This window comes from Paroedura picta, chromosome 16 (assembly GCF_049243985.1).
Source record: "Paroedura picta isolate Pp20150507F chromosome 16, Ppicta_v3.0, whole genome shotgun sequence".
In the NCBI taxonomy this organism is placed as follows: domain Eukaryota; kingdom Metazoa; phylum Chordata; class Lepidosauria; order Squamata; family Gekkonidae; genus Paroedura; species Paroedura picta.
The window spans coordinates 11,619,780-11,635,402 of record NC_135384.1 but is presented as its reverse complement, the minus strand read 5'-3'; the positions used below and the strand labels follow the sequence as shown (position 1 = coordinate 11,635,402).

At 51.1% G+C, this 15,623-nt stretch overlaps 1 protein-coding gene across 3 annotated transcripts; it reads right to left on the bottom strand.

The window, feature by feature from the left end:
• Window positions 1–1,292: 1,292 nt before the first annotated feature.
• LOC143824981 (uncharacterized) lies at window positions 1,293–8,992 on the bottom strand. 3 transcript variants are annotated; one of them, XM_077312842.1, is made up of 2 exons: window positions 8,788–8,992; window positions 1,293–5,876 (listed from the first exon to the last, which is right to left on the bottom strand). In XM_077312842.1, the coding sequence occupies exons 1-2, from the start codon at window positions 8,845–8,847 to the stop codon at window positions 2,235–2,237; spliced, it is 3,702 nt and encodes a 1,233-aa protein (XP_077168957.1). In that variant the 5' UTR covers window positions 8,848–8,992; the 3' UTR covers window positions 1,293–2,234. The 3 variants fall into 3 exon arrangements, with proteins under 3 accessions (XP_077168957.1, XP_077168959.1, XP_077168958.1); XM_077312844.1 differs by having other exon boundaries at window positions 1,293–5,873; window positions 8,658–8,795; XM_077312843.1 differs by lacking the exon at window positions 8,788–8,992 and adding an exon at window positions 8,658–8,782.
• Window positions 8,993–15,623: the final 6,631 nt, after the last annotated feature.

Here is a 15,623-nt window from a genome sequence, read left to right as displayed (position 1 = left end):
GCTTCATAAAGTCTCAAATCTCAATGCCATGATTTATAAGTCCCCCTCTTGGGAACCGTATGTCCCCAATTAGAATCGCTAGTCTAGAATCATAGGAACAAGCAAACAACAAACACTGTGTTAGCTCATGGGGTATGGCAGCTGGTAACCCGTTACAGAGACACTGGATTATGAGCCAATTCTATTGGGGGGGGGGGGAAGAATGTAAATTAAAGGGATGTCCACAGTGCGTGAGTCAGAATACAACACAACCTTATCATCAGTGTCTGGCCTTGGCCTTGGAACATTTGAAGTCATAATAAAGGCAGAATCCAGATCTGTCTCTTTCAAAACTGTTAACATTTACTTTTGTCCTTATTTCCATGTACTTTGCAAGCCTTGCCCCTAGTCACACTTGGGAGTGGTTTGCTCTGGAGAATTCTGGAAAGTTTTTGATTTACAAAGTTCTCTCAATAAATGTTTGGGGAAAGTCAGATCCATTCACCACACAAACTGTGGACCTCCCTTCCTTGGGAGACCTGAGCATTTTGAAAATGTTATTCTGCAGGGGTGTTTCTTTTCTTGGCTAGGATTAGCTCTTTCTTTTTGCTAATTTCAATGACATTTCAGTCCCGTTTCGGTAGTTTATACAGCTATAGTCCAAGGTGCATTGGTTACTGAATGTCCCCTTGGCTGATTGTATTTTATCAATATGTGAACTGCCTTGAGTCACTGTGAGAAAGGCAGACTGTAAATAATGTGAATAAATAAATTAAAAAGTGCGACATGGGGGTATAGTATTGACCAATTTCATGAGACGTTGAAAGCCAAGCAGAGTTAAGCACTTGGATAGGAAGACTCCACGAGGAAGACTCTGCAAAGGAATGGCATACCACTCTGCAATGGCAAACCACTGCTGCCAAGGCGCATCCTATAGGGGTATCCTATATAATGTCCTAAAGTTATTCTGAGTTGGAGAAAGATCTACAAAGGATGCATATGAATTAATTTTGAGCAGGCTGAACTTTCCAGGCAGACTTGAGCTCTTAGAAGTGCTAACAATATTCTATATCTAAAACATCATTGAGGGTTTCTCGAGTTGTTTTAAGCTGCTTGGGGGGGAGGGGGGAACCTACATCTCCTCCAGGTCAGACCACTTGCTCTTGACTCAAAGCTCTTTATGACTCCCACCCCAAAGGAATCAGGCATCCCAAATTATTAAAAAACAAAACAAAACACCAAGGAATGTGTTTGGATTCTTCAGTTTAGACAGAGTTTCTACGGTAAAGGAGTTGCAAGAAAGGAGGCAAAGGTTCTTAAAAGCAGTTTTTATTTATCTTTTTTTCTTTTTCTATGACCCTCTTGCATGTGTGTTAGCACCAGGAACTTGGGGTACACTCTGGAAGATATGTGGTTCTGAGGAACAAGAGTTTGGACAGGTCCGACCAGGAGGAAAAGCCTGTGAAGCTGAGAGATGCAATGTATGACCAGTCACAAGGTGGGCTCTGATCGCATCCCCACCCCATAGCGCCGAGAACCAAAGGAAGACCTGAAGAGCTGAGCTTCCCTGATTTTTCTGTTCCACGAAGCCCAGGCCACGCTGCCCCACGGAGACTCAGATCCAAAGTTATACTGTGGAAGGGAGAGAAGCCGAGTATCCAACTGCTGCCCTTCACTCATACTGCCTGTGTGAGGCAGGGGGAGAAAACCCAGGAGTCCTGGCTGCCTTAGAGTTCCATTGTCTTTTCACCATCAGGCAGTGCAAACCTGGTTCTGGCTAGATCAAAATATTTCAAGCACAGAGGAGAACAGGTGTGGGTCTATGACAGAACCAAGGACTAGACTAGCAAGCCCCTCTTCTCATGCAAGGACGTGTAAGTGCTCATGAAAGGTGGTGGAGAGGTCATCACTGTGGCTGCAGGGTCAAAAGCAGCAGCAGCAGCAGCCTACATGTGAGCAGGGAAGGGGGAAGGGAGAGTCAAGGCTGTGCTTTGGACCTGTGAGCACAGGTTCGCTGGCACACCAAGGCATTGTCGTGGGACACCCAAGCCCACACGTACAGGAGACAACGCCACCCGGGAGTCTTCAAGTCACCCAGACCGGAGTCATCCTACCTGGCAACTACGGCAACAACCGGCAGGTTTCCAGCTGAACCCGCTGCAGGGGGGCCCACATCGCACCTGTATTCCCAGGGCAAATGACTGCAGGCCCAGGTCGCAGTTAACCCGCTCGCTCTGTTGTGGGGATGGCCACGTTCAGAAGGTGTGTACCAGCTGCATGTTCGGGACCGTCTGCACAATCTGGATGGAGGGCAGGCCCTGCGAGGCCCCTGGGCTTTGCAAAAGCTGCACCATCTGAGAGGGGCTGCCACCGTCACTGGCTGGCTGAGCGCTCTCCGGACTGTTAATCTGCAGCGTCGGCACGCTCTCCAGCACTTGGAGGGTCTGTTCCCCTTGAGCACTGCGGATGATCAGCAGGTTCTGTCCACTCCCGGAGCCGCCCTCTGGACCCTGCAGCTGGAGGCCAGGGAGTTCTTGAACTGTCTGGATATTCTCCACCTCCTGCACACAAAGGCGGGTCTGCTCCCCCCCTGCGCCCCTCAGCACCAACACATTCTGCACCCCCTCCTCCGTTTGCAGCGTCTCAAAGTGCATGTCCTGCACCCCCTCCAGGCTCTCCACCTCACTGCCTGGCCCCAGCAGTTCATCCCCAGGAGAATTCTGCACCACAATCAAGTTCTGGCTTTCCTCCTCGGCGCTGGATCCCTGCTGGAGCTCTACCCCAGAGAGCTCGTGGGAGCTGGACAGAGCAGATTCCACCTCACTCAGCTCCTGAGGTTGGCTCAGAGTCTGAAGCTGGATGCTCGCTATCTCCTCAGAAGACTGGAGCTGCTGCTCTTCCTGGGAGGACACCAAGCCCTGGAGCTGAATGGTGCCGTCCAGCTGCTGGGAAGGGGAGAGGCCCTGGATTTCAACCCCGGTCACGGATTGGCTGGAGGGGGACAGGCTTTGGATCTGCAGGGGGCTGGTCTGCTGAGCAGACGGCAAGGCCTGCAGTTGAAGCGGGCCCATTTGCTGGGCAGGCTTGAGGGTTTGGATCTGCAGGGTCCCCATCTGCTGGGACGACGAGACAGCCTGGAATTGCACTGTGTTCACCTTCTGAGAAGGCTGAAGTGTTTGGAACTGCATCGTGCCTGTCGCCGGGCAGCTGGACAGGTTCTGAATCTGCACAGCGCCCGTCGGCTGGGAAGTGGGCAGACTTTGTATCTGGACAGTGTTCTGGGGGAGCGGCAGGCTTTGGATCTGCAGGAAGCCAGTCTGTTGAGAATGCGGGAGGGCTTGGATCTGGATCGTCCCCGTCTGCTGGGCAGCAGGCAGGGCCTGGATTTGCAGAGTGCTGCCTTGCGGGGCAGCAGGCAGGCTCTGGAGCTGCTGAGAGGGCTGTAGGGCTTGGATCTGGAGCGTGCCTGTCGAAGGGGCGACAGTCGGCATGGCCTGGATCTGCACCGTACCCGTTTGCTGCTCGGGCAAACTCTGGAGGACAATAACGTTCTGTCCGCCTGCCTGCAACCCCGAAGTCCTCTGGATGTGCACATTAGAGAGAGGCTGCATGCTGGGCCCAGTGCTGCTGGGCATCAAAATGATGTTCTGGCCACCAGACACCGGGGGTGGTGGCGGTGGCAGTGGAACAGGCTTCTTGCTTTTGCTTTGCCGGGCTGGGCCAGGCTTGCTTGGGGTGACAGGGGTGCTTGGCAAGAGGGTAAAGGTGGCCGGAGCCGCAGGCGCTGCGGGTACCACTTGGGGGCTGGGCAGCAGGATCAGTTTGGGGGGTGAGTTTTGGGGGGGCGGTGGCAGTTGCTGCTGCTGCGGCGGCTGCTGCACACTGGGGATGAGTTGCAGGCCCTGCGCCGTCTGCACCAGCAGGAAAGTCTGCGTGTTGGAAGGGCCAGCTGGGGCTGGGCTGCCGCTCACCTCCACGTTCAGCGTGGCCTGCAGGTTGGGCATGATTTGCACCTCCTGAGTGGCAGCGGGCGAGGGGGCAGCCGGGCGGGCGGGCGTCTCCGGGCTGTTGTGGGTGCGCAAGTGGCGCTGCAAGTACGAGGCCATGACGAAGGCCTTGGAGCACACCGGGCACTGGAAGGGACGCTCCCGCGAATGAGTCCGTCGGTGCAGCGCCAGGTTGGAGGAGTGGGTGAAGGCCTTCCCGCAGTCCCGGCAACGATAGGGCCTTTCGCCGGTGTGGACTCGCTGGTGCTGCCGCAGGTTGGACGTCTGGGTGAACGCCTTGCCGCAGGTCTGGCAGGCAAAGGGGCGCTCCCCGGTGTGCAGCTGCTGGTGCCGGCGCAGGCACGAGGTGTTCTTAAAGGCTTTCCCGCAGTCCTGGCAAGCGTAGGGGCGCTCCCCCGTGTGCTGCCGCAAATGGTACTGGTAATGAGAGGCCCACTTGAATGCCAGCCCACATGTGGGGCAGGTGAAGGCACGGAGCCCCGTGTGAACCCGCTGGTGAATCCGCAGCAAGGAAGAGCGCTTGAAGGCTTTCCCGCACTCCCCGCAGGCATACGGGCGTTCCCCGGTGTGGTCGCGCAGGTGATAGCGCAGCCCGGAGGAGCCCTTGAAAGCCTTCCCGCATTCCCCGCAAACGTAGGGCCGCTCGGGGGGAGGGGGCGTGGTCACTGCGGCGGCAGGCGCCGGCTCGGCCTGTGCCGGGCACGTCACCTCGGCCTCTTCCAGCCGGTGCTCCGCTGGGGGGTGGGAACGCTGGTGGCCCAGCAGGCTGGCCAGCGCCGGGAAAGAGCGCTCGCACACTGCGCAGGTGTAGGTGCGATCGGAAGAGTGCTGGCTCTGCTGGTGCCGCGCCAAGCCCGCCGCGCTCTTGAAAGTCTTGCTGCACACCGAGCAAGCCAACGGGGGCACGGGGGACGCCACGCACGTTGCCGTCACCTCCTCCTGCACGGGCGGAGGGGGGAGAGGTGGCGGCTCGGGCGGGGCCAGGTGCACTTCCTGGTGGGTCAGCAGCTGCTCCTGAAGGGGAAAGGTGAGGTGGCAGACGCTGCACCGGAAGAGCATCTCGACAGTGGCCGTCGATTCCTCGAGGAAAAGCTGCGCTGGAGGGGCGACATCGGCGTGGGTCTCCAAGTGACGCTGCAGGTAGGCGTCCGAGGCAAAGGCTTTGCCGCAGATGACACAGGTGTGGGCAGGGCGGGCGGCGTGCGCCGATCGGCAGTGGAGCGCCAGATTCGAAGAGTGAGTAAAGGCCTTTCCGCAGTCCTGGCACCGGTAGGGCCTCTCGCCGGTGTGCACGCGCTGGTGCTGCCGCAGGTTGGTGGACTGCGTGAAGGCTTTGCCGCAGACGGGGCAGACGTAAGGGCGTTCTCCCGTGTGGGTATGGCGGTGCCGCCGTAGGCTGGAGGAGTTCTTAAAGGCCTTGTCGCACGCCGGGCAGGGGTAGGGGCGTTCCCCGGTGTGCTGGCGCAGGTGGTACTGGTAGTGGGAGGACCACTTAAAGGCCAGGCCGCACTGAGCACACTTGAAGGCGCGCAAGCCAGTGTGCACGCTCTGGTGGATCTGGAGCAATGAGGAACGTTTGAACGCTTTGCCGCATTCGCCGCACTTGTAAGGTCGCTCGCCCGTGTGCCCGCGCTGGTGGTAGAGCAAGGCCGATGACCCCTTGAAGGCCTTGGGGCACTCGGAGCACTTGTAAGGCCGCTCGCCCGTATGAGTCCTCTGGTGGTGGATGAGCCGTGAAGACCACTTGAACACCTTGCCACATTCCAGGCATTCATACTGGTGATCGCTGCTGCTCCCACCAGCGCTGCCCCCTGCCGGGGCCACAACCGGCACTGCCGCGGCCTGCATCTCTATCTGCTGGGCTCCCACCATGGCACCAGACTTCACCTGCTGGAGACAAAGAGAGAGTGTGTGACACTCAAACAGCTTCTACCACTTTTGTCCTCATACCGTTTCTTCAGCAGATGAGGTTTAAGGCCTGATTCCCTCATCAGTTACAGAGTTAGGAGACCACTACCTCATTTTTACATGAGAAGGAATTTGAGCAAATTACTCAATAAGCTTAAAAAATTAGCATGTCTCAAAAAAAAAAGTTGCTTTTCACACTAGGGACATTAGCCACCAATGCTTCTGCATACTGAAATGTGGTGATAAAGATTCCTGTTCATCACCTCCCTGTCATAAAAGAAAAAGTGGTGAATCACTAATCCTCATATAATCATGGTGACATGTCACTCAGTGACTTGCAGCTGAATATCTGAATTGACCCCAATGGTGTCTGCACTGTAATGGAAGAGGATTTGAACATTTCCTCTGTAGCAATGGCTGTTCTACATGTGGAAGGCACTGCTTGATGTTGAGACCACTGAGCATGCACACCTCTGCTGAGGGGGACGAAGTAGCAATTTGGCCATGAACTTATGGATGATCTTGACCAAGTCACAATCTCTCAGCTTCAGTTCCATTTCTAGCCATGGGAATAATGGGAGCCAGTGATGAGACATAAATCAAGTTCTATAATCAGCAATAACAAACATTATTTCAAAAAGATTTTCACAAAACTGGACTGCATTTAGGAACGGGAGAAATACTATGGTTAAAATCTTCATGCTGCCGTAGACTGAGAATTGGCAAAGTTTAAATGCCATGCCATGCTGCAAATGCCCATCTACACTGCTGTCCAGATGTTGATTTTAAAAAGTTGATTAGACAGACTCAAGTGAGCAGCCGTATTGGTCTGAAGCTGCAAAACAATGACACCTTTGTGTCAATGATACCTTTCAAGACCAATTAAGTTTTATTCAAGGGATATGAGCTTTCGTGTGCACGCACACTCCCTCAGATACAATGTCATGGAATGGAAGTAATCAGTCCATACTTATAGGCAAACGAGCCTCTTGTGGCGCAGAGTGGTAAGGCAGCGATATGCTGTCTGAATCTGTCTGCCCATGAGGTTGGGAGTTCGATCCCAGCAGCCGGCTCAAGGTTGACTCAGCCTTCCATCCTTCCGAGGTCGGTAAAATGAGTACCCAGCTTGCTGGGGGGTAAACGGTGATGACTGGGGAAGGCACTGGCAAACCACCCCGTATTGAGTCTGCCAAGAAAACGCTAGAGGGCGTCACTCCAAGGGTCAGACATGACTCGGTGCTTGCACAGGGGATACCTTTACCTTTACCTTTACCTTACTTATAGGCAAAGTGTAAGAGTAAATTTTGCAAACAGCATAATTAAAAATGGTTAACAGATTCCAGAGATAAATAGGAAAAACCAGCAACTTGGATTTGTTTGTATTCACTTGAGATTGAATTGCATGGGAAAGAATGTTACTGTTAATTGTTATTTATATTATAAATGTGGTTTTGTAATCTTTTGATGCTTTATTGAAAGTTGTTTTGATGTTATAGTCTGTACAATGTCCCATTTAAGTTATATAATGTTCAGTGTAAACCGCCCAGAGCTGCAAAGAAATGGGTGGTATAGAACTATAAACAAACAAACAAATAAAATTAGCATACATATTTATCCAAAATGCTGTTTTTCCCCATGTATCTCTGAAATCTGTTAACCGTTTTCATTCTGCTGTATGTTAATTTACTCTCAAATTCTGCCTATAAGTATGGACTGATTACTTCCGTTCCATTGCATTGTATCTGAGGAAGTGTGCGTGCACACGAAAGCTCATATACCTTGAATTTGGAACATCCCATCTTGGGGAGAAGAGCTGGTTTTTATTTATCATTGTCTGAAGGAGTCCCACAGTGGCAGGTTACAAGCACCTTCCCCCACACACACACAACAGACACCCTGTTCCCTAGGTGGGGCAGAGAGACCTCTGACAGGACTGTAATCAGCCCAAGGTCACCCAGCTGGCTGCATGTGCAGGAGTGGGGAACTGAACCTGGTTCTCCAGTTTAGAGTCCTCCTACGTGTAGAGACTTCTGTACATGTACTGACTCACTACGGTCAGGGAATTTCCTTGCAGCAGGTGGCACTGAGCATGCTCATATGCCCTTGGCCAGACAGGCCACAAAGCATAGGGCGTTGAATAGAAGTGAGCAACATCTTTCCATAGTTTCATTCCCCCCACACCTCCAAAAGAAAAACCTGACAGGGAGTTCAGAAGCAAGTACATGTACCCAATTATCCTTTCCCTCCCCATTAAAACAGTCCTGTGAGGTGGGCCAGGGCTGCTATGGAAAGGATCCACAGTGGCTTCCCTGATACAAGCCCTGCTGCATGGGGCCTGGGGGGGGGGGATGAGCTCCCTCTATGAGAAATCTTTCCCACTTCCCTCTCCCAGGTCCAATCTGAGCCTGGCCTCAGCAGAACAAGGCCTCACGACGACAGCTGTCCTGAGCATGTGCAGAGTTCCCTGCTCAGACCACTATCCCCCCTCCCCTCCCGCCCCTTCTCTTCACTGTGGCCGCAGGGGGAAAAAAAAAAAACTTCCTTCCCTTCCTGTCTTTTTTTAAGGCTTCACTATTTCCCCACTCTGAAGCAAGAGAGACGGTCTTTTCTGTCGGCGGACAAAAACCCCCTTCCTGGGCCTGCCCCTTTAAGTGTCGCCCTTCCCCTTTAAGGAGCCGCGCTCCGCCGCCCCTCCCCCTTCCCCGCCGCTCGGCCCCGCGCGCCGTCCCTTCCCCTCTCCTCCCCCCGGCCTCGTTCTCTCACCTGGCCTGAAGGCCCTTCGCGCCGCTTCGCCCCAGCAGGGGGTTGGGGGGAGGGGGCCGGGGGGCTGTGGGGGGAGGGGCCCGCACGCTACCCTCCCAACGGCCGGCGGCGCGAGACACCCAACCTTTACCTCGCTCACACTAACGGCCTGGTCCAACCAGCGGGCCCCTCCCCGTGACGCTTCTCCCATTGGTCGCGCGGAGCATCTCGGGAGCTGTAGTTTGGGGGCTCTCTCCGCCTTAAGAGTCGCGCCACGTGACTACTTTCTTCTCCGCACCGGAGCTGAGACAGCCGTATTGGAGGAGGGAGGTTTTCTTTTTCCTGCGGTGGTTACTTTTGTGTCCTGCTTTTGGGATTGGCTGCATATTGAGGTTATCAGACTGAGAAGTAGGACTGCAGGGAAGTTGTCGTTGGCAGGTGGTGACGTCACTGGGCGGGTGACGTCAGAGCCTGAAAGCTTCGATGGCCTGGGTGACGTCATTTTGTTTCTAGTGAAATAGAACCAGCAGCGAAAAACAGATTATTTATTAAAAGTGGGGTGTGTATTGAGTGCTGTTGAGTCGCCTCTGACTTTGAGGGACCCTAGGAATTACACCCTCCAAAACATGCCATCAACAGCCTTGCTGCCACCTTGCAAACTGAAAGCTGTGGCTTCCTTATGCAGCATCTCATGGCGGGTCTGCTATTTGTAACTCAGGGTTCTAGCTGTACTTACTCCTCTCACCAGCCCCATAGCCTTCTTCACACCTGTCGTTGGTTATCTTAAAGAAGCCTACATACATTGTTATATATGATAGCATTATCTTCAAAGTTAGCTCTGGATGTTGTCTTGAATATTAGAAAACATTTTTTGACAGTGAGGTCTGTTCATCGATGAAATATGCTCGGAGGGTGGTGGAGTCTCTGTTGGAAGTTTTTAGGAAGAGATAGGATGAGCGCCTGTCAGGAGTGTGATTTTTTAAGTCTTTGAGAAGGGGGGGAAGGAGGCCGGACTGGATGGCATTTTCTGGCTCTTCCAGTTCTGTGTGATTCTAATTCTGAATGGAAACATAGCTGCTGGAATTATCTTGGAGTCTTTTGAATATTCTAAAGGTAAAGGTAAAGGTATCCCCTGTGCAAGCACCGAGTCATGTCTGACCCTTGGGGTGACGCCCTCTAGCGTTTTCTTGGCAGACTCAATACGGGGTGGTTTGCCAGTGCCTTCCCCAGTCATCACCATTTACCCCCCAGCAAGCTGGGTACTCATTTTACCGACCTCGGAAGGATGGAAGGCTGAGTCAACCTTGAGCCGGCTGCTGGGATTGAACTCCCAACCTCATGGGCAGACAGATTCAGACAGCATATCGCTGCCTTACCACTCTGCGCCACAAGAGGCTCTTGAATATTCTAGGGATTTGTTAAACCAAGAAAAAAAAGCCGAGCACTATATTTCCCTTCTTCCGCACTCTACAGCTTAATTGGAGGACCACAGGTTGACTACCCCTGCTTTACAGGAACTGGTCTTAAAGGCCCTTCTGCAGATGCATATGGAAAAGACTAGCCTGTGAAGGGATGGAAGATGCTGGAGGACTCCAGTCCTTTCTGCTGCCGTAGCTGTGTGTTCATTCCAGCCAGCAGGAGTCAGCAGCCCCTGGCTTCTGCCCCGAGCAAAGAATCCTGACAAAACAGTCCCGATGTCATTCAGCGAGGAGAGGACCCAGATGACCCGCAAAGCTGTCCCAACAGAATGGCATCTTGGGGACAAGCCTATCCTGCTGGGCTTGGTCCAGCGGGCCGTAGGACTGAGGCGCGAGAGCAGATTCCCAGCATTGGTGACAAGAGATTATGAAAACACTTTGACTGTGTTACACAACAGTCCTTTGGCTGCTCTCCTGCACTGCCAGCCAGGAAGGCACAACAGCAGCCCTGGAAAGTCAGAAACCCTTTCTTCATTCGTAGTAAAAGAGGCGATATTTTCATTCCAGGGCAGAATCCCTGTCATGGATTCAGTAGCCCCAGGCACCCTTGCATCCATACTGCCAGGAGGAAGAAAGGGACTTGCGGGCAGTTCTGTTGGTGTTGCAGAGAACAGAATTTTCTTTTTGCTGGTGTGGAAGTGCTAAGGAATCATTTTAGTCCTGTCCATCAAAAGAAGGGTTGGCATTTCCCTAGGGGTTAATAACCGGAAAAAGGGTGCCCACTCACTAACAACAACAAGCCTTTAATAGCATAGAAAAGTACAATATAAGGAGGGAACGTGCAAAAGGATCCACTGCTGGAGAAAACAGAGGCAGAGATCATGCTTTAAAGTAAGACATAATACATTCATAATACATAATACATGCCCACTCTTTCTCCTCAAGGCGGCAGAAAGAAAACGGAGAGACGAGGACAAAGTTTGGCAAATCTTTATTGTTCTGCAAATTCTAATCTAGGCATACCTTTGGGGTTGGGGGGGGGCAGAATGTATAAAGATATTGCTCTTTGGCTTTTTCCTCTTCAGTCACGGCCACTTGCACATTAGCAAACTGCATCCCCAAAAAACTGCCATTTGCTACTTAACGAGCCAATTACCCTTAGATGCTTTTGAATTATGGTGCTGGAGACGAATGCTGCGAATCCTGTGGCCAGCCAAAGTTGCCAGCAAGATAGTTTTAAAGAGGAGCAAAACAATTATGTCATTAGAAGGCAAGATATTACGGCTAAAGCTCACTTACTTTGGATATATCATGCAATCAAACTCACTGGAAAACTCATTAATGCTCGGCATGGTCAGCGGTAAAAGGAAACGTGGTCGCCAACGGATCCACTGGGTTGACACGATCAAAGCCCATACAGGGATGACCATGAACCAACTTAAAGAAGCCGTCAGAGACGGGCGCATGGCGAAGACTTTCCTATAGAATCGCTGAGGGTCAGAGACGACTGAACATCACCTTATGTCACCAACAAACAGAAATCTATTGACTTTGTCATTAGAATACTTTGGCAACCTCTTAGGTACCAAACAAAAGGGGCTCTCCTCTCCCCCATCCTGAGAAGCGCTTTGAGAAATACATTTCCTCCCAAAGAACATTTGGCTCACCACAAGGGGCTCTGTTCTTGGGGTGGAAAACTATCCCTGGGAGCCCAGGCTTAGCAAAATTAGTCTCGGTCTATTTACGGCAAAGCAGAGTTCTTGCAAGAAGTTCCAAGTAAGCAGGCAAGGCTCATTTGAATAAGCTTGCAAGTGAGTGGTTTCCCCCTGGTCAACAAGCTCAGCTCCCGGACAGTTTATCTGAAACTTTCCTATTTAGAAACCTCGAAGCACCATGAACTTTGCTACAAAGCTAACAGGAGTCCCTCTCCGTCCCTCCCCGTTCGGTCTGTGTCACATGCCTGCCATGTTCCCTCTATCGGGCACTTATCACTGAGTTTCTGCTTGGGGGTGAGTGACTTGGAAATAATTTTTGGTGATGATGTTCTGGCGAACGGAGATGCAGGAGGCTAAGACATTTGTTGCCCTCCTCCCAATCACTTTCCTCTTAATCACACCCCAAATTAGAGTCGAGTTCTTAGAAGGACACACAGTCTTTGGTAAATAGGGAAAGGGCTGGGTCCTTGTAAATAGGCCGAGAATAAACAGGTCATGGTCGGCTAGGTTCCCCGTGGCAGCAATGAGGAAAGCGAAGCTTTTTGAAAGGGAGATGTTTTTCAAGACCATCCTGGAAGCCCTGCCTCCCACACCCCAGTATATGGAGATGTGCTCTATGACTTCTTAGGGGGAAATATTCTGATCTTGCTTAGAGGCACTCTGGCCTTTATAGCTGCGTTTCATGTTCAAAGGTCAAGCTTGGTGTCTAAATCAAGCATTCTCAGCCAGAGTTTCCTGAATGAGTGAGAGTTAATTAAGTTTTAATATATTTTTTTAAAAATTCTTAAACATTTATCGGGCAATATAATGATATATTGTCACGTTGACCCGCCCCACCAAGGGCCAGTGGTGGGCCTGGAGGGGTGAGAAGGGGAGGGCCCCTGGCTGGTTGCGTCCACAGCTCTGCTTCCCAACCATATTCTGCACGATCGTACCACCTCTGTGGTTTCTCGAAACCTGAGGAATGTTTCAGGGGTTTCTCAAAGGTTAAAAAAGCTAAGAAAGGCTGCTCTGAATTTTAGCTTGGATCCACCCTTGTTTCCACCCTGCTTTTGGCTATACAGGTTTTGCCATAGTCTTGTTGGGGGGTCAAAGGGGACACTAACCTCCCTTTTTCACGGACATTAAAGGTAGCTGAAGCCTCCCATTTGATTTAAAAGAAGCCTCCGGGGGCTGCAATAGTTTCTGCAGACAAAATCTTTCATGTTAGACAGAGGTGTCGTTAGAGTGGCCGCAGACAAACTGGCATGAGTGAGCTCTAGGCTGCCAACGTTTTTACATTGGAAAATTAGTGATAATGTGTGATGACTGTGGGGAGGAGGGGGAACAGAGAGCTTGGAAACAAGCACGTCCTCTGCAAAGCCATTGGCGTCAGCTGTGGAGCCGTATGGTACAGCTTGGTAGGACAGTAGGATATTTAGGGTTTAGATTAGACCTGGGGCCAGGGCTGGTTTATCCATGTAGCACGTGCTATCAGCCCCGTGCTTCCCCACACAGTGCCTTGACACCCATAGATCGGGGCCATAGCCTCTCAGCCTTTTTCCCACTTTAAGGACTTGGAGTGACACCTCTTTCCACTGTCGGGGGGTCACTCTGCCTCCAGTCTGGCTGCTTCCGCCAAGATTGCTAGGGCACCACGAATCCTTAAACTGGCTCTGCTGCTGGAGGACCCGCAAACCCTAAAACCTCTCCTGCTGGGGACACTCGTTGGTGAATGGCGCATGGGAAAAGTGCTGTGCTGCTTAGAAGCATAAACAATGGCCTGTACTTTGTGGTTTCCTCTGTTTAGGCAGAGACACACATTGTGATGTCTTCTCCCCACCTCTCCACATTGTGATGTCTTTACTTCAAAAATCTTCCCTCCCCTGGCTAGGGTTGCTAGCTCCCAGTCGGGAAATACCTGAAGATTTGGGGGATGGAGCCTGAGAAGAGCAGGGTTTGAGTAGGGGAGGGATTTCAATATATGTTATTATTAAATTCAGCTTGTAGACTGCCCCTCTCCTTGAACGGGATTGAAGTGGTTCACAACAATAGGATAAAACATTCCTAAAATCAACAGTTAAGTATCCACAACTAACGAAGCCCTCTCCTCCCTCAGCCATCTTCCATCTGGCCTGCAGAGTTGGTAGTATGTACTAGCAGTGGAAGGAGAGGAGGGAAACAGAGAGGAGAGGGAGGAGGGCCCTATGGTGTTAAATTGCCTTGGCCTCAACTGTTGGCCTGGTCTTTACAGGCCATGCCATAGAACCCCATTCTGAAATGGCCATTTTTGCCGGTGACCTGATCTGTCACCTAAAGATCAGCTGTAATCCCAGGAGGTCTCCAGCTGCCACCAGTAGGTTGGCCAGCCTACCTGTGCTTTGTGATGTCTTCCTCCCAGAAATGCCCCCTCCCCTCCACATTGTGATGTCACTGCCACACTGCTCACATTGTCTTCAGCTGCCTTGGCCAGTGTCCAGGGAGACCCCATCCTGGATGTACAACTGCTCAACCTGAGGCCTCCATGCTTGTGAGTCCTTCATTTTTACCTCCAGCTGAGTACAGAAGGCTGTATTGACAGAAGAGACGTTTGCCATTCTTTCTCACACATTTTCTTCTCTGCCTGTTTTCCCACGCTGTGGTTGATCCTCAGATTGAGCTAGAAAGATCTCCATTTTCCTCAATTGCTCAAGGTAGGGCCAAGTACCACACTTTTAAGACAGGGATCAAGAATTGTGGGTAGCTATCACTGTTGTTCCTTGAAATTAACGCTTAAAGGTATAATAAGTGCTACCCCAGAGTTAGCCTGGTTAGAAGCCTGTATATTCAGAACAACTATGATTTTGTGTGGTCTCCAAACCAGGGTGGTGATGGTGGTATGTGGTGGCCTTTTTGAAGTACAGAAGAAAACAGCAAAGAGGGCAGAAGTCCTCTGCTTCCCACCATCCAGAAGTATTTGAGACTCCTCTTCCATGTATCATCTTAAGGTTTTACCTTTCAAAACATCTCTTTGTCAACTGACCTGTTGACTGTCAAGAGCCAGTGTTGTATAATGGTCAAAGTAATAGATGGATTTAGGAGACCCAGGTTCAAACTCCTTGCTCCACCTTGGGACATTCAAATACCTTCAGCTAATCTGCCTCTCAGAGCTTTTGAGAAGATAAAATGGAAGAGAGGAAAATGAAGGAAGCCACTTTGCGTCTCCACTGAGGAGAAAAATGGGATATAAGTGAAATAAAAATTGGTATATGTTGCCTGATACAGGTATTTGCACATAATTAGAAAAAGAACAAAGAAGTGTATTCTGTTTTTTTTTTTATTGTCTTCTTGAAGACTGACTAGAATTCTCACAGAAACTTTTGTTGGTGCCTTGGATCTTTGTGCCTCTGTGCCCCTGCAAAGTTCCTTCACTTTTTGGTAAAGGATCCAAAGTTTCTCCATAATGGTGCAATGCTTTCTAGATTTTCAATCCCAAATCTGGCAGCCAGGCAAGAAGAGGCAATTCTAGGATAAGAAATACAAATCTAGTTAGCCACCCTAAAATGTCACCACTGGATGGGTCGGTGTAGTGGTTAAGATGGCAAATTTTAATCTGGCAAGCCGGTTTTGACTCCCCTCTCTCCCATATGCAGCCAGCTGGGTGACCTTGGACTAGTCACAGCCCTAATAGTGCTGTTCTGACTGAGCAGTCCTGTCAGCCCTACCTCCCTCACAGAGTGTCTGTTGTGGGGAGAAGAAAGGGAAGACAATTGTAAGCCACTTTGAGACTTGAGTAGAAAAAAAAAAGCAGCATATAAAAACCCAACTCTTCTTCTTTGGTTCATGCTTCCTCCTGGACTCTGTTCCTGTTCAGACGTATCTCCTGTTGCAGCAAT